Here is a 19,518-nt window from a genome sequence, read left to right as displayed (position 1 = left end):
TCTCTGCAATACTTAACCTGTAATAGGTAAGAACTTCTATGTCAGCTTTGGTGCCTTCTTTTGCTTCCTGAGCCAGATGCCTGATAGCTTTGCCATGAGGCTCCTTGTTGCTGTCAATCCAGTACAGCCAAACTTCCTCATCATCAATGTCATCTGAAAGGATGGAACTCTCCATGGGGTTGTCCACTTGCATTGAGACCAGCCTTGAAATCAGTAACACATACAAAAATCTATCAAGAGCCATACTTAAAGAGTATGACATGAAAAAATGCAATGCCTACAAAAATAATGAACAGAAAACAGACGTCCCTTTATCTCTCTTACTTAGTTTGGATGAGAATGTCGGCATTGCCAGGACTCAGCATAAATTTACAGATGAGTTCTTGAGTGACAGGGATAGCGGTGGTATTAGACACACATAGATCTGACAAATAATCCAAAAATCTGGCAAGAGAAAAAAAATTAAAGTGACCATTAAGGCAAAACACTTTATAAAATCTTCACAACAAAAATGTAATTTGGAATATAACAAAAGAAACTTATTTTAATATGATTTCCATGCAACATTTTTCTCACGTGTTATCTACTGTCATTAGAAACAAATCAAAGGCTCGTCTTTTTAATTAATACAAATCTTGTTTCACAAAGGAAGTGTTTGCTTCTGTTTGTCTGCTGCCATGAATTCCTTAGTTTGCTGACTTATATTTAAAAAATCATTTATCTGTCCTAACATGAGAGTCTCCAAAATTGAATAGCAAAACAAAAGCAGACTACGCCAATATTGTACTGAGTAAAACAGGACTATAGCAAAAGCTTAAGCAAAATGACCACGTCCTGGTCAGGTGAAAGGCCTATTTCTACCCTCCAGCATTCAGGTGCTGTAGTTAAGGAAACTTGATCAAAGTGCCTGGTTTCTCTGCATTCATTTCTCCCAGGAGAGGCAGCAAGTTGTAATCAAAGGAAAACTAGACACCCTGATGTACCTTGCACTCTATTCCAAACTATTGGGGTATTTCTGGGCAAGCTGCTCTTTAGGCTTCTATTTTCTCCTTTCTAATATGTGGATAATGTGGCTCAGTCCTGAGCATGCATGAAGCCCTGGGACCAGCTCCCAGCACCAAACACCAAATAAATAAATAAATAAATATATGATCAGTATACTTCATGAGAATGTGCATGAGTTAAATAAGGTAATGCATATGAATATATTTCAGAAAACTATACATACATTATCATGTGGAAATCAAGTGCATTTAAATACAAGTCTAGGGCTGGGATTATAGCTCAGTGTAGAGCACTTACTTGCCTAGCCATGAGGTCCTTGCCTCAACCTCAATACCATGAAAACAAATAAACAAATACAAGTCCACGATGGACTATGATCTCCCGCAAGGTAATAACTCTTTATTATACATAGTTATTACAGCAATAAACCCGACATAGGCTGTCCATGAAAGTCAGCACTACAAAAGAATCCTAACTTTTAACTGTTGCACAAATAAAACAAAAAGCCGCCATCCCCCATAGAAAAGAACACTGCATGAACCACTTCAAACCTTGGCTCCCGATTCCTCCGGAGTAAGCTGACAAATGTCTCTATTTCTTTTGCTGTGATATGTTTCTCTAGTAGTTTTCTATTGTTGTGCAACAAAGCTGTGATGGTATCTTCTGCCAAAATATCATAGCCAATCTGGGACTGCATGACACAGAAGTTCTTAGCGATGTACTCCTACAAAGAAGAAAGGCTGTCAGAGTGTGCCCGGCATTCAGAAGGAACAGCTTTCACTGGGGTCAGCAACACGCATTAATTTTTTCAAAACAGACAACTCACTGGAAGTTTCGTCAAAAGAAAACCAGGAAAATCTTTGATCAATAGAGCTTTTCAAAGAAAGGAAATGAAAAATGTATCAACATACATGTAAATTAAATTACACAAAAAAATTCTGTTGCTAGAAATGGTTTCAATATGGGTACTATAGTAGGAAATACTAATAGTATTTTTTCCTACAAATAGTAGGAAAAAACAAAAATAAATCTAAATAAAATAACAAGTTTTTACAATATGGTCACTTAGGATTTCATCAGCCTCATACAGATCTTTCTTCCAACTCTCACTGAAAATCATGACCGAAGATTTTGACTAAATAAAAGAAGAAGACATGACTCCCTGATATTTTATTCATAAAGTATGAGCTCTATGTAGCTACCTAAAGGTGAATTTCAGTTGATTTCTTTCTTGTATATATACTATAGTGATCTATAAGATGTTCTCTGAAAAATAATGGTAATAATTAAATACACTTTCATCATTAAAAGCTTTCAAATACCATAATATAATTAGTTGTGTTATTAATCAGATCTCTTCATCCTTCCTAAAGACCTGAAATATTCCAGGTACTGGAAAGCTAGGGATATGGCTGCATGCAAGACAGATGAGTTCTCAGTAGCCTTCTTCCTACTGAGACAGAGCAGTAATGAGCAAACAAGTACGACAATTTTACATGTAGGTGAAATGGAACAAGCAGAAGGTTGGAGAAAAGTTTAGATGGGAGATGCTAAGGAAGTGATAGTCGAGCAAGAGTGGAAATGATGGACAGGAAGCAGCCATGGGAAGCCCTGTAAAAAGCTCCCTAGGCAGTGGGAGTAACCGGTGGAAAGGCCCAGGGGTAGTGGAACTGAGCTTGTTGTATTCTATAAACAAACTGTAGCCACTGAATCCTGAGTTGTGAGTCATGGTAAAGGGCAAAAAGGTTATTCTAAAAGTAAGGAAAGGTTATTTTCATCCATTATTTAATCTGCTCCTTATTCTTCACACTAAGTCTCCTATATTCAAACCCACTATTGTTCATATTTAGCATTCTGCATGCAAGCAACACATCTCATATAATCATTGAACTAGTGAACTTAACCCCTTCCGCAATTAATTTCCATTTCTTGGAGATTTTCCTTGGGAGTATATTTCTGTTTCTGTGATAGGAGAATTTATTGATTATAAAGTGGTTTTTGCCTGAGGTACAATTTACTGGAACATATCTATTCCTTGAAAATGATATCAGTTGCACAAATCTAATTATATTCTAGGCAGTATTTTTGTGGCCTTTCAAAATGATGACTTTGTGTATTGGGTAGCCAATTAAGTAAAGTAAATGTCTTCTGTTAGTGTATCATTTTAAGGATATATATTGATTTACACACTTTTATGACTACTGTAGTCATATTCTGGTACAAGACAAACTTCCCAGATGTTAATAAATAATTAAATTAAATTAGAGGTGTTATCAAATTCTATAAATAATAATAAACAGAAGCTCAATTCTAAAGACCTGGAATAGTGCTGTATCATGAGTAACTGCTCCATTAGGGCTATAAAATATAGGTGCGGATAAAAGAAAACAAGGTAATTAAGCAAAAAAAAAAGTAGGAGGTCTTTCTGCCTACATTTTAGAAATCTTGTTCTACAACACATTGCAGAGCTGCTTTATGCTTAATACAAAACACTTAATTCAATAGCAATGAGAAAAAAACCTTTCTCAGCTATTGCTGAGATTCCATTAGAGCGTGAAGGAGAGAGTGAGGGGAATTAAAATCTGACCTTCAGTGGACACCAGGGACCCTTCATTCCTTTGTCAGCTCAGTGACCTACCTCTTGGGGAGAGGAGAGGAGGGAGTAGGTCACCCATGGAAAGCAGGGCCCTGAAGTGTGTAAACATTTACCTGGGAGAAATGATGCAACTAGGTAGGCGGTGTGTGTGTGTGTGTGTGTGTGTGTGTGTGTGTGTGTGTTCAGCAGAAGCTGTGTGCACATCAGCACACTAGGCAAATCTGCAGCTAAGACTAAAAAATGAGAGAACTGAGCATGCCAGACTTGGAGAAACTGAGGAAAGATATCAGCAAAGGCATGGCAGCTGGACTCTACAGGGAACCAGCAGAGAACCAAGCCCAAGGAGATCCGGCATCAAAGCCCAGGGCCGGGCTACAGACAGGGCAGACAGATCCTCAGCACTCTTCCACCAGCTGTGATCCACTGGGACTGTGGGCTCCAGGGAACCTCTTCAGAGCTATGGATTTTCTTCCGATAAATTCACTCTCCATAATCCAGTACTACTTGTGTGTGTACAGTCGTGGCCTATCTAGTAAAGTACAGTGGTATCATTATTTAAAATGATAGCTACTCTGTACTGGGTACCCAGGTCAGTAAGGTAAGTTTCCATTTCTGGAATTATCTATTTCTGAAATTTGCTAATTAATATTTTTGGACCACAGTTGACCGTGGGTACTGGAAATAGCAGAAAACAAAACCGTGGATAAGGGGGAACTACTGTATGTTTTCTGGACCCAGAAAAGAAATGGGGACAAGAAAAATATGCTGAGTGGCCTCACTCCAGACCTCCACTGGATAACCTGGGCCCCTCATATCAGGAGGATCCCCAACACTGACTCTCTAGATGCCTGAAGGTCCGTCATGGAACCTTTGGGAACTTAAGTTTTCTCCAAAAAAACATGAATAACTCTACTGCAGTGAAACTGGAAAGCATAATTCTAGTGACAGCATTTTCAGTTGGAAAGAAAGACGTCTATCACTAGGCTCATACTAGAAAACATTTAGGAATTTCTTTACGCTACTCCCCTTTCTTCTGTTCCTTGCTGTAGTATTTAGCTCCTATTTTATACATTCTTTTAGATCTTAATCTTTAAACAGACTCCCAAAGCCAAAATATTTTAACACTTTTTTTCCTAAAGCAAATCTTTTTCTTTCTTGCCAAAATACTTTCAAACTACTGAGAAACAAGTGTGTTGACTAAGAGCCTGGGTTTCTACACTAAATTCACTCTTAAAACTACAACCATGGGAGTGGGAATCCAAGTCAGTCAGTGGTCTACCATATGTCAACCTCGGGTTCAAACCCCAATAATCCACTCCTCCTCCTCCTCCAAAATAAACAACCTAAAACCTTGGGCAAGTTACTTAAGTTCACCTTATCGTAGTATCAACTAAGCTGAGTTATTTCCTAAAAAAATAATTAGCTGGATACAAACAAACACTCAATAAATACTATGAATCATTCTCTAGCAACCTCCACCTTCTCGGCCTGTAGTCCTAGGCCCTTGGAGGCCTTCAGGCCCCTGCCTTCCAACCCTCTGTCACACCATTCTTCCTCATGGACTAAACTCATCAGCAAAACTCACTGAGGATGCGCTCTTCCCTCCACTGGGAAAGAGAAACATGCACACTAATTAACCAAATGATAATTCATTTTAAACAATTTTATGTTAAACATTGATATTATTGAACACAATGCAAAATATTATGTATTTTTTAAGATGAGACTTGAAAGAAACGCCTTAGCTCTTGCCAACTTTTAGCTGCCTTCCTAGACCCATATCTTCCCGACAACTGCAGATATTTTGAGGCACAAGTGCTCTTTTTAGCACTCATCATTCTCTTTTCATAGGCCCCTCCTCCTCCAACGGCTGTTCACATGCAATTTATGAAAATGATTTTCATCCTACTCAAATGCTTCCCTCCCCATGTATATGTCCTGGATTTCATAGACACAACTACACCCTCCCTCTTGTGAACTCCTATCCTGCTTTCGTCTCGGGCTCCCCTCTTTGCCTCCTCCTTATATCTCAGATGCACATTTTGTATCTTTTCCACCAGACAATAAACTCCTCGGTCCATGAGGCTGTATCTCACACGTTCCTCAAGCCAAGAAATGTCTCATTCCTCGTTACAGTCTAGATCCCAGATGCCTCCTGACAGCAGGAGCAATACTATGCACATGTAAGCCCTCAGGACAGCCACACCCAGTGATTCTAATTTTATGTGGAAAAAGAAATACATATGTCAGCTCAAAAATACTTATGGATCATTTTCTTTGGGGTGTCAATATAAAACAATTCATTGAAAGGTGAAATTTCCCATTCCTACTTTCTGTGCTTTTACCATTGCAACCAAAGAATCTTGCTCATCCTTCAAACGTGAAGCAGAGTTAAGAACAGGGCCACTCTCTGACCTGATTTTTCCGGTAGTCCTGCTGAGAATGTCGCAGCACCCGATAGCAGAGCCGCAGCATGTACTTGTAGGGAGCATATCGCTGGTCCCCCAGGTCCTCCAGTCTCAGCATAGGGCCCTCTCCCCCTTTCTCCTTGAAGGGTGCTTTCAGAATCCCAAATACCTGTCAGGAATACAAAGAACCCCCTATTCGGACGAACGAAGGTGCATGCTTTGCAACCTATTTGAACTATTTTACAAATAAGAATATTGACGCAAAAACACTTTTATAATATTTGAGTAGAAATAAGGTAAAAGGGGAAAAGTACTTAGGACACAGGGTTGACATGCAAGGAACAGTTAAAAACACTGCCAGAGGATTTTCCTAGATTAAATAACAAAAACATTATTCATCTAAAATGCTTAATTTTATGTAGGCATTATATTTTATTAAAATGGGAAATATAAAGATGTTCAATTATTCCAAGTTACATAAATATATTCATATGAACTAAAATATAATTTCTATATGCTTTATAATTTATTCTGTTGCTTTCTATAACTTCCCCAAATCAAAGTAATATGAAGAGGACATTTGCTTTTTAATGTGAAAATTACATTAGAAAATTGCAGCATATATCCAGCCAATATCAGAGCACCCAAATACATAAAACCTCTAAGAGCGAATTCTCTGTTCAGGACACACGAGGAAAGATGTGGCCAAATCAATGACTGTATCAGGAGAATTGCAGTATAACAAACAAGGGGCTACAAGAGCAGGTGGTAGGAGACAGCTAGCCAGGTTCTTGTAAGAAAGTTAGCAGTTAGCAACTCCTACTCTGCATTAGAAAACATTAAGGAATATAACTTTTGGCAGCAAATCAGCAGGTGGGGTCACCTGAACTTGAGCTCCTAGGAAGAGTAAACTGCCATAAAAGAACATGTAGCCAAGAGCATGAGCATTAACACAGGAACAGAGTTACCCTTTGGAGTACATGAAATATAATACCATTTCTACAATAATTCTACAGTTATTAAGCCTTGCATTTTATAGTACTGAAATTAACATGTGACATATATTGACTGAAATATTAATACATCATACAGAGCCCTAAAAGTCCTTGAATTCAAATGCTTCATACAAAAGAACTGTTGGTGTTTCACTAGATTTTGACTGTTTCACTAGATTTGTAACCTTTTAATTTATCTGAGAGCTTTGACTTCAAATTTTCAGACAATTGGCTATCAATATTAACTATGTAGCTACTGTTTTCCTCTTCCAACTCAAAAGAACATGTATATTAATAACATAATTTGTATGTTTCAATATCTTCTTTAATTCATACTTAACACAAAAGTGAATAAAAAGAAGACATAAGGGTAGGCGTGTCCATATGTGCATATTATTAGGAGGTGAATCCACTTCCTGGGATGTTTGAATAATTTGAGGAAGATGTCATATAGGATCAGCTCTAAACTTTCAGGGAAAAACATCTAGAACATTGTGTAGACCACTTATACAATAATGAGCAGATGGTCCTACTTTCTTAGAAGAGGAGGAAAAAAGTAGAAAGCAGGTGAAAAAGGCACTTTCCAAGATCACCTGGAAATTCTACCTGGACATTTTTCCCACACGGTTTCAATCGTCAGCTCTGTCAGTTATGAGATCCACAATCTACAGTTAGGAGATTACTCTCTCTGGACATTAGTACATTCATAGGGAAAAGTGGGAGTCAAGATGCCTTTAAAGATTATTCTGAGGACCTAATGATAAAATATACAGGACATCACCAGCACAGAGCTTGGTCCCTGACTACTCAAGAAGTACTGGTTTCCTCTCTTCTTTCTACCACGTGACCATCCCAAAATCTTGAGGTTTTAGACTCCATACAAATATTAGACCTTCATATAGCTATGTTACTATAAAATATAGGAGGAAATAACTTTGTTTTGCCTCCCTTAAAAGGTCATTGGTCAGAACAACATACTTCTGTACCTATTCAATAGAGGTTAGAAAGGGAAACCTTAAACTCTACCACCGGGGAATGTTCAACTCACTTCTAACCAAGCACAACAGAAATGATAGGATGTTACATCTAAGTCAGGGTTATGAAAAGGCTACCACTTTTGTCTTGGTGCCCTCTCTTGTTCTTTCTTGGATCCCTCACTAAGGGAAGCAGGGTGCCTTGCTTACTGCAGCCCTGTGCAAGACTCTGGTGAACGTGCTGAGAAGCAGATCTTCCCCGGGGCAAGCCTGAGATGACCACAGCCTGCAGCGCTACTTGTTAGCTTGACTGTGGTTCAGTGAGTGACTCTGAGCAAGAGCTAACTGAGCTATACTAACCCACACAAACTGTAATGAGTGTCTGTTTGGGGAGTCATTTGTCACACAGCAATAAGTACGTAATCCAAAAGCTTTCCTGACACTCTCATTCAAAAAGTAAAATATGAAAATCTAGGCCATGAAAAAATTCACCTGGGCCAATATGTTTTGTTCCCTCATTAGTTTTTGACGTTCTCGGTTTGGCTTGGTGATGACCACATCCAGGACTTCCTGTCCATTATTAGGCACATCAGCAACAAAGAAGATGAGGTCTTCCAATAATTTGGTTACAAACCTGTCATAAAATAAAAAGGAAATTTTACTCTGTGGTTTAATTTTGGATTTTTTTCATTAAACTTAAGAAGTAAAACACTAGAAAATTTAATCAGCTAAAGATAACATTTAATGCAGTGTTTACCTTTACAATAATATTCCTGCTACAGTTCCTCCAATCTCTACTCCGTCTCCAGATCTAATTGAATATTTGCAAAGACTATTACAAAACAAAGTCTCTTGAACCCCAAACAACAGATGAGCTCCCCAGACAATGCCACCAGATGCTTCTCCATGACTATCTGGCAGAAGCAGGATATTTCTGTTTAAGGGAAAATGGTTATACTTCTAAATCCCTAAATTCAAACTTTATTGGAACTATAGATGTGAAAGCAGCGACTAACATAGGGCTTCTCTGTCTCTTCAAAACTCATAAAAAATTCAGTGGCCTCCTCCAGGGTTGGCTGGTGGGAGGAAGAAGAGGAATTGAGTAGACAGGACCAGATCCAGCTACCTGAAACCTCAGCCCTCAATATCAGATCTGGCCCTGGACTAGTTGAGGGACACCCATGGAGTCAACCCAAAAGCTGGCTGAGAAAATGACCATAAGAAGAGGGAAAAAACAAAAATTTCCCACCTGAGAAGAGCCTGCATGTTAAATTCCAAAGCACAGGAGAAAATCTGACATTAAGAAAGACAGCCATCACACTGAAAAATCAGGAAGCTATTTTATTGTCAATAAAACCCAAGCAACAAAACCATTTCATAATGACTTCTAAGTGAGTGCATTCTCAGTCCTTAAAGAGATAAAGAAAGCAATTATCTACCCAAAAAGATAACAAATTTTTTAAATGTTATATATTAATGAAGATGAAGTAGAGATAAGAAATAATAGTTATCTGAAAAATAAAAATTAGTTATTTAAATAAAATTTTAATTGATGAAGGTAAACTATTCTGCACATATTCTAAGAAAATCAGTGATTATAAGAGTATCAAAGAATGGATGCAGACAATAACCCCAAAGATTTAGAGAATAGGAGAATAAGTAAAGAGGACCCACATATATCTAATAGGGGTCCCCACAAAGGGAAAATATAAAGAAGCCATATTTGAAGGAAAATGGCTGAAACGTTTCCAGAATTTAATGAATACATAAGTATTCTGATTAAACATATACTCTACCTATAAGGCAAAGAAAACAAAAATAGGGACTGCCTCATAAACACATCATACTGAAACTTTAGGACACCAAAGACAGGAAAAACCCCACAAAATTACTAGAAAGTAAAGAGAAATTACCAATAAAAATAGCAAGTCCAGCTGAGGGTGTAGCTCAGTGGCAAAGCTCTTGCCTAGTATGTGAGAGGCCCTGGGTTCCATCCCCAGCACCACAACAACAATAATTATTAGTAAACCTATTATTAAAAAACTTCTCAACAGCAAGAAGAAATGCCAGAAAACAATCAAATCATTGGAAAATAATTCCCTAGCATATGTGTGGCCCTGGGGTCAATCTTCAGCACCAAAAGCACAAAACAAAACAAAACAAAACAAAACAAAAAGAATAAAGGCAAAAGAAAGACATTTTCATATTTCACATATGCAAAAACTTAAAAAAAAAAAAAAAGATTAGAATCCACAGACTTTTACTGAATGGACTGAAGAGAAGTGAGCAGAGTGAGACATGAGATTCAAGGAACAAAAGCAAGCAGAGAAAGAGGTAAACTATATTTAAAAATATAACTAACCACTGGAAAACAATTTTTAGAAAGTTTCTCATTAAAAATGATGGTGCATCATAATTTATGATGCTTTTGTTCTTTTGTGGACATCAAATATAAACTAAAATTTTATAGAAGAAACATAGAACTATGTTTCTAGATACCTGCTACAATAAAGATGGGGAGACAAACAGCACATAATTAATGCATTGTCAGGCACTTGCTCCCATGAGAGAAAGAAAGGAATATTAATAACCTCAAGTTTTATAAAGAAAAAAATAAACAGTTAAAATGTATGATCAATAATTTCAGGTCAATTGCCAAAAAAATAGAAATATGACCTGAAGTTTCTAAATCAATAGTGAAAAAGGCAAAGTGGGGGATTATGGGAATGATGAACTTTCTTAAACAAAAAGCCAGAAAAAAGTAGAAGGGAAAAAAAAGCTAAACTAAAGGATGAAAAAATATGAATGAGTCCCAAAATATTATTTATCAAATACAAAGTAATTAAACTTGCAAAATAAAATAAACTATCAGATTAGGTTCTAAAATCCAGTGCTCTGCTGTTCCCAGGACACATAACTAAGGACAAAATGACTAGAAAATCTGAAATCAAGGAAATTTTTTAAAAACAGACACCAGGAGAATTTGAGGTACACATTCTACCACTGAGCCACATCCTAAGCCAATGGCACCAGGTGAATACTAAAGAAAAGACAGAGCTAATGTAGTAACAGTAATACCAGACAAATAAAATTTTTTTTAAAAAACTGATGTTGCTCTAGGAAGAACATCAGAAAGACACCTGACCTGGTGTCTAGGCTGAACGATGCCTATTCTAAATCCTCAGCTTTATCGTGGGGAGTTAGAAGCACTCCTCAAGTGGGACATAGGTCTAGCCTAAGACCGTCACCATTACATTAGCACCACATAAACACATGCACTGCGGCCCAGTGCCTGGCATACACCAAGAGCTCAATGACACTGAATTAATTACACCTGTTAAGAGTAGGCTCCAATGGAGCTCTGGTGGTCAAACATGGACCCTGACAGGTATAGCATGGTGCAGAAATTCTAGTTAAGGAGTGTGGGTGTCACTCCCTCGAGCACTGAACAGCTGTTAACATCTCTCCATCTCCCTTCTTTCCTCCCCTTAAACATGTTCCCAATATGCTCTATTTTGCTGGGGTAGTTATGTAAAACGAGATCAGAAAACTGAACTGAAAATCATCTAAGGTTATCGGAGCATAACACAGCAGCTGGATCTCCAGAGTCCATTATTGGGTTCAGTGAAAGGACAGCTCCAAGAGAGAAAGAGAGGGTTGGAACACGTGGGTATTGGAGGCAGATGTGCAATATTCTCACACCCTCCCTTTGACCTTCCATCATTCTTCCTGGCTCTGAGTAAAAAAGAATAATAACTTCATTCTCCACAGAGAGAAAAAGTCAAGAGTTGTCAGTTATTTTCAGAAAGAATTTCATATTGAATTCTAAAACACAGAAAATAATATTAATGCACTCAACTATGCCAATAAACTCTACTGTGCTGACAGGCAGCTTTGACTGCATTTTGGTGGGATATGGCTTTTCTGAAATTACTAAATTAAGATCAATAATTGCGACTTCATACTTGTCAAGCGAAGTCATTTCTTTGCTAAAATATTTTTCATTCTAAAGAGTAGGGAAATGAGAGGGGTAGTATTCTTAAAAAGCATTATCTCTGGTCAGTCCTGGCCTACCACCCTCCTCAGAAGCATCCTAAAGGGATAAAACCCCCTCCATTGTAACTGGAGAAGGGTAACTTGCCCAGTGGCAGCCAGCAACGGTGGAGCACTCATAATAGGAATTTTTATTTGTCCCTTTCTTCAACAAATACCTCCATTCTTAGAATGGGAGGCTTTGTAACAGAGGCTTAGTAAATTTCTGTGCCTATATAAGAACAGAGACGAAAACAGATTCATCAAGACAGCTTAAATAACAGGCAAATAAAAATTCCTATCTGCACACTGAAACCCATTTCCTGTCATAATTTCGCTCTGATCCTTAATTATCTGTAGCCCACAAAAGTGGGGCAGTGCTTCAGCTTCTGGCCTTTATTCATTTTCCCCAAATAGGATTAGAAGTCTAATTGAACACCCAGTGGTTCTTTTCACATGCTGGTTGGCCAAGGGAAAACAGAGGTAAAAGCAGCAGAAGGGAAGCTGAGAACCAGCCAGTCCACTTATCTGCATATTATGATCTCTTAATTGATAAACACGGGAGGAAACAGATTAAATGTTTTTGTTCCTCTGAATGGTAAGATATGTATCTAAAGCTTTCTCAGACATCTAAGTTTAATTAAGGAACACTTATCATGAAAGCCCCAGAGCAGGAACAGACTACAGCCTCCGCGGTCCTCACCCCTCTCTCCCCTCTAAGAAGAAACATCCTTTTGGTTTTTGTGACAGTGACGTCTTTGTATTTCTTTACAGTTCATGCAATAGATCAAACACCCCAGGGAAAGAGAGTTTATTTTTGCTTGCTTTGGAATTTATAAGTAGTGAGTGTTACAGTGAATGCATTTGCTATATCCTCACTCCATCTAAGTTGGTTAGATTGAACCACGGCATTACATGCAGATGTAGTTCATAAATTTTCATAGCCTATAAACATGCTGAAATTGTCATCATCTGTTCAACTGCTGATGGACATTTGCATGGTTCTCAGTTTGGGGGTCCTTGGAACAAGGTTTCACGTTGTTGAATGTGTGTCATGGTGCATATCCAAAGGACCCTGTTTCAGACAGATGTCCAAGAATGTTCCGAGAATGTTCAGCCTCGGAGGGAAACTCATGAGTCACAGAGTGTCTGTATCTTTAACTTTGCTAGTCATTGCCAAAGCATCTTTCCAAGTGCTTACATCAGTCCTCATCTCCTCAGCTGTGTACAATAGTTCAAATCGATGAATGCCTGGGAAGTTGTAAATAGTTTTTACTTGTTCAAATGAAAAGATGTATAGCAAACCATGAAGAGGGGAAATAAAGATGATGCCTGTGCTGGTATACGAGAAAGCATATGGACTTCAAATCACTAATTACTGATGTGACCCTGTCCAGGTTGTTCAACCTCTCAATTTTCCTTTATGTAAACTGAGAATGTCTATCTGAGGGTTATTAGAATTAGATAAAATATATTTATAATGCCTAACATAGTACTGACACAAAATTGGGAAACTATCAATTTCATTCTCTCTCTCTCATTTATGTCCAAAATAAGTTTAAGAATCAAAGGTCCAGTTTCTCTTAGTGAGTTAGAAGGGCAAAGAGCTACATATTGCAGAATTTTTTCTGAGATATATATATATATAGAATATATATAGAATATATATAGAATATATATATATTCTCTCTATATATTTGATATATATTTGTTTATTTTGTGGCACCAGAGCTGAGAAATGTCTTATTAACAAAAACAACCAGAAAAACATAAAATCTCCTTTAGGAACTTTAGAATTCTAAATTCAAATGTCAAACCAAGTACACCAAAATGATATAGTGGATGAATGCTTACTGCTTCCTATGAAGCATTAAAATTAAAAAACCAGAAAGCAGCTGGGGATTTAGCTCAGTGGCATTGTGCCTGCCTCGAAAGCACAAGGTCTTCAGTTCAATCCCCAGTACCAAAAAACAAACAAACAAAAAACCCAGAAAGTAGCTAAAAATAACTATTTTCAAGCCAAATTGAAATGGAAAAACTAAATGTTACACCAGATTTTAATTTTGCCATTTTTGTTCATTCATCACAATTAAGAAGTATTAAGTTCCCACCTCATCCAGAAGCAAAAAGTGCTGCTAGCAGGAGTCTTCTTAGTATTCCCTTAGTGTCATTCATTCATCTAAAGTTTACGGAAAAACTGACAATTGACTCTTGATGATTAAAAGCCATTTTAAAGTTACTAACCTCCTTTCGTTCTGAGTTATTGTGCCATTTTCCAGCTTTTTAACTGTGGTCGCTAGCACTTTATTTGCATCATTGGCAAAGTCCAAGTCTCGGACCTCGGAGAGCGGGACAGACACGATGGCAAATGCTTCTTTATCTTCTTTTGTTTGGCAGGTTCCAATCTGAAATGTGTTTTTCCATTAAGGTTAGTTTCGCTAAATAACTACGCGACATTCTTTGAGGACTAACACCTCTCAGCACTGTTTAAGAAAAACAAGGCAAACATAGATCAGCCATGGGCTTGGGATTTAGCTCAGTGGTTTCGCCCGCCGCCTGCGCAAGCGCAAGGTCTTGAGCTGGATCCCCCGTACCAAAAAAAAAAAAAAATAGATCAGCCAAACACAGTAATTCCCACAAGCATCATATCCACTTTGAAAGGCTGTAGGGAGCAGAGATTTCCTTGTCCATTTCCAGTCCTGCCCCCACGGTACCCTGGAAATGTGGTCCTTTCGCACTTGCCCCGTGCTTCAGCTTCAACAGAGAAGAGGCACTCTCGGAATCATCTCCTCTTTCCACTGGCTGCTCCCATTCATTTTGAGCATTCATTTCTGAAGCAGCCACCCCATATGGGTTCGGCTACGTAGGCCACCAGCAGGCATGTGTGGTTAGTGAAGTTAACTGCAATAATCTCTAACGTTGATAAAGACACACAGTAGAGGACGTGTCTGTCACTTACTAATTCTATGAACACAGCATTGGGTGGAAAATTAAACCATCTTCAACAGTATTTACCTTCAACATAACAGGCCTCTCTTCATCTGTGTCTATAGGGACACTAGTACTGGTTACCCACGTGTTGGTGCACAGGTGCCTTAACCGAACGTAGGAGTTTCTAAAAGCCAAAAAGAGATTATTAAAATTTAGAACATTTAACTTATTAACCCATTCAGTTGCATACATGATATGAACATAAATGTATCTTAAATCAGTAACTGATTGAAGATGTGTCTGGCTTAAGAAAAAAAAAATCTGAATTTCGACTATGTCAAAGCACGCAGTATCAGTACCTAGGCCAGTGGTTCTCGAAGTGCAGTCCCTGGACCAACAGATTTGGCACCACCACAACTTGTCTGAAGTGTAGATTATAAGATCCATCCCAGGCCACTGAATCAGACAGTCTGGGAGTGGGGCCCACAGTGAGCAGTCTAATGCTCCCCTGGCAACTATGATGCACAGTCGAGTGAGACACTGATTAAGTGACCAGGTGGATCAAAACTGCTGCCACAGCTGTCCTTCCTCCAGTCTGATCACCTCATGGGACTGTATGTCCAATCAATCCCCAGTATTTGTGGATGCCACCTTCGTGAATTCTCCTACTTACAAAAATTTCTTTGTAGCCCTCAAATCATGCACCTTTTGTGGTTATTTGAGAACATACTCGGAGGGGAAAGAAGTTTGAGTTGCCCAATAGGCATGTTTGCAAGCTGAGGTAGAGCAAGCTGACAAGCAGCCCTCTTGTTTCAGCTCTCATACTGTAAGCATGCATCCTTTCTGCGGTACATTTGCTGCCATGTTTCTCACATTTCTGTGCTTTCTGTTGGTGATTTTGGTGTTTAAAATGGCCCCCATTTTAGAAGCATTGTCTGGTGATCTGAAGAACAAGATAGGTGTGACACAACTTAAGAAGCTAAATAAGCTTCTTTCAGGAATGAGTTACAGTGCTGTTTGCCATGAGTATGAGGTTAATGATCAAAAAATGTAGAGTAAATAGGGTGTCTTTAAAGAGAAACACACACAAAAGAAGGTTACGAATTGACTGACAAAATTGTGAGCAGAAGCTCATGGGAATCTAACCCTGTATTTCACCCAGGAACAATGAATGATTGATTCAGTGTGTGCTAACTCCATGAATCTTGAATAACCTAAACTGACTTATGTGGGAATCACCTAGAAGAGACCTAGAATTTCATACAATTTAAATATTACCATCTTACTGAATCTTTTACCACCATTACTTCTTTAACAAATATGTCCATAGTACCTACTAAATGAAAAGTTTTATATCCTAGAGTTGTTTAGAGTTCAGTTTAAACATAAAGCATCTAAATGTCATATAATATAAGGTATAAAACATTAGGACCTGTAAAAGAAAATCAAATAACATCCTGGTGGCCTCAGGGCAAGAGCTTCATTCAGCATTATGGTTCTGCTCATTCATAAAAGTAGATAAAATAGAAAGTGAGCTTTAAAAATCTAAAATGTCATCTATCCAATCCCTGAACAAATTCTGAAATCCCTCTGCTTTATCACTTATCATCTTCTGTGTTGAATTAAAAAGGAGACAACATTTGCACTCAGTTGCTTTCCGTTGTATTTTAAGCATGTGGAAAATGTGCTCATTGCTGCTCAACTTCATAGCTCCTTCTGCTATTTGACCCTTACACTTCTTCAATACAGGTTTAATATCCCTGATCCAAATGCTTGGGATGGAATTGTTCTGGATTTAGATTCTTTTCATTTTTAAATATGTGCATAACAAGATATCTCGGGGATGGAATCCAAGTCTAACAATGAAATTCATTTATGTTTTCTATACACCTTAAACATACAGCCTGAAGATAATCTTATATAATATTTTTTAGTGCATCTGTATTTTCACTGCAACCCATCACCTGAGGTCAAATGTGGAATTCTCCACTGTATTATTATTTTAGCACTAAGAAAATTTCGGTTTTTAGAATATTTTGTATATTTTCAGATTAGACAGTCTCAACCTCTGTATGCTTACTGAATCAACCCATATTGTGGGTTCCAAACCAAGGGATTATATTCCCGTATCATAACTTACAATTTGCAAAGATTCTAAGACTGAATAACTCTTAGGACCTAATGCCACAGAAACCTGTTGGCTTTAAGATGTTGATATAATCTAAATGCCTGTAACATGAGGGCACTGTAGCATAGAGGTTTAGAGTGCAGATGACATTCCCATGCTTCATGATCAAATTCCACTTCATGAGCATGACACAGGCTAATTAGCTTGTCACTCTAAGACACTGGTTCTCAAACTCTGCTTTATATCACCTGGGAAGCTTTTACAATCCCAATGCCCAGACTACATCATACACAATTTAGACCAACATGTCTGGGAACAGAAGCCAGGCATTGGCGCTTTTTAAAGATTCCCAAGGGTGTCTCAATACGCAGGAGTGATGGGGAACTACTGCTCCAGGACCTGCATATCTGCACCAATGGCTTTAGTTGAAGGTTTGTTAGAAATGTATTCTCAGGTCCCTCCTTATTCTAGAACAAATCAATGCCAAGCTTCATTCTTATCAGAATCCCCACAATTGATTCAGTATAACGTAAAGCTTAAACCTTTATTGGGCTAGAGTTTAAAGTTTGAGAAACACTGGACTTCACAACAAAATCACTTCAGTAATGCTTTCAAAAAAAAAGGAAAACAATGAGTTCATGACATGAAGAGGTTCGAGTGATTCTAATGTATTGTCAGCTTGGGAAGCACTGCTCTAACCCAGCCTCTCATATCCAACCTGTAAGGGTTACTATGAGGATTAAATAAGATTACATTTATAAAGAATTTGACATAGAGTTTAGCATACAGAAAGTGCTCGAGGGTGGGGGCGGTGAAGGGAGGGCTGGGAATGGGGAAAAAATAAGAACCAAGATGCATCATGTGAAGGTACAAGTTCCCAATGAGAAATGTAAATGTACTGTATACCTAAAATGTACCAATAAATGAATTTAAGAAAAAAATTAAAAAATAAAACTATAGGAAAAGGGCCAGGGACTTAGCTCAGTGGTTCCACCGCCTGCCTTGCAATCGCGAGGACCTGAGTTCGATCCCCAGTACCAAAAAAGAAAAATAAAATTAAAATTAACATTTAAAAAAAACAAAGAAAGTGCTCGAGAATTTTATTACACTAGTAGCTACTATCAAGTGTTAATTAATGTTAGCTTTAACACAATAAAAGGCAAATGAATCCATCTTAATACAGACTTCTGTACAACAATGAGAACTTCAACAGTTCTGAATAATATTAGATTAACACCTCCAGACAAAGCTAAGCTTGGGGGCCTTGTCATGGGTCCATGCAGTTCTCAGTGAGGTTCTTTTATCATCTCCTTATGCAAACTGTTTTGATGTTCAAAGAGGATTTCGTTTTTGCTGAAAAATTTAAAAGGAGTAAAGTCACAGTGAGGATTAAGATTCCAGTACTGGGAAGACAAAGCTAGAGGCCAACCTGGGTCAGGTGAAACCTTCAGAGGGGATGGATCCCTTTACAGACTACATTGCTGAAAGAGAAGAGTGACATTCCTTATCAATGGGAATAGCCATGGGACACACTAGGAATGGGACACCAGGAATGTTTCTCAACGGTACTAGTACAGCACCTATTTAAAAGGAATAGGCATAGCAGCGTCTGCATTTCTACATAGATATCTTCAGCTAACCACTGCCCAACACCAAGTACAACACTATTTAGAACCATTCCACCTGACCTAATAGACAAGGTTCAATGTATCTAGAGAGTGAAAAGAGCATACCTAAAATAGTCAAAGTTGAGCAAAAGAATGAAAGATAATATCTTACACTGAGTTCTAATTGTCTTACAACTACGATGACTTCCTCACTGGTCTTTAAAATCACCTAGAAACTTCAAAATTCTTCCATTTCCTTTTCCTGCTGCCTAAAGTGCTACTCCCAGATGGAGAGAACTCCACCCCCAATTCATTTTCATCTTTGCTCAACTGTCCTAACTCAGGCCATTTCTGCAGTGTCCAATCTGATAGAACGCCCCCATGCCCTGCACTTTTTCTTCAAAGTACTTTGACCATAAATTTTATGTTTACTAGTTTGTTTACTACCTGTTTCCCTCATTTGAATGTAACCAGTTTGTTTACTATTATCTTCCCAAGGCCAACGGCAATGCCTAAGACATAACCTATGTTCAATAAATATTTGCTAACTGAATAATTAAATAAATGAAGTGAGGAATCTCACATAATAAAAGTAAATGAAAAAGTATTACTAAAACGCTTTCAGATTGTTTTTCATTTGAGTAACCAAAGGTTAGATAAGTAATAAGAATAAACTATTCTGATGAATTTTTTAGAACTTCTTAGGTCCTGCACATTTTAATTATTTATAAGAAAAAATAAATGATGTTAATCTACTTACAAAAAGGTACAATGTTTTACACACTTTTTCTTCACTTCTACTCTTTTGATAGTGCAAAAATTATATCAACATTATGATTTTC

At 37.9% G+C, this 19,518-nt stretch overlaps 1 protein-coding gene across 4 annotated transcripts in view; it reads right to left on the bottom strand.

The window, feature by feature from the left end:
* The window catches only part of Itpr2 (inositol 1,4,5-trisphosphate receptor type 2), a 462,238-nt gene that overhangs the window by 308,940 nt on the left and 133,780 nt on the right, over positions 1-19,518 (bottom strand). For all 4 annotated transcript variants that reach the window (XM_004845734.4, XM_087213440.1, XM_087213441.1 and 1 more), the window contains 7 exons: positions 15,026-15,125; positions 14,255-14,415; positions 8,471-8,612; positions 6,017-6,178; positions 1,557-1,729; positions 325-444; positions 18-203 (listed from right to left, as the gene is read on the bottom strand). In XM_004845734.4, coding sequence (XP_004845791.1) covers positions 18-203; positions 325-444; positions 1,557-1,729; positions 6,017-6,178; positions 8,471-8,612; positions 14,255-14,415; positions 15,026-15,125 — 1,044 coding nt within the window. The remainder of the gene's footprint in view (positions 1-17; positions 204-324; positions 445-1,556; positions 1,730-6,016; positions 6,179-8,470; positions 8,613-14,254; positions 14,416-15,025; positions 15,126-19,518) is intronic.

The sequence above is a fragment of the Heterocephalus glaber genome, unplaced genomic scaffold (assembly GCF_053883595.1).
Source record: "Heterocephalus glaber isolate CG9 unplaced genomic scaffold, H.glaber_assembly_v1.0 deba00001444, whole genome shotgun sequence".
NCBI classification, from domain to species: Eukaryota; Metazoa; Chordata; class Mammalia; order Rodentia; family Bathyergidae; genus Heterocephalus; species Heterocephalus glaber.
This window is presented reverse-complemented; position numbering and strand designations above follow the sequence as displayed.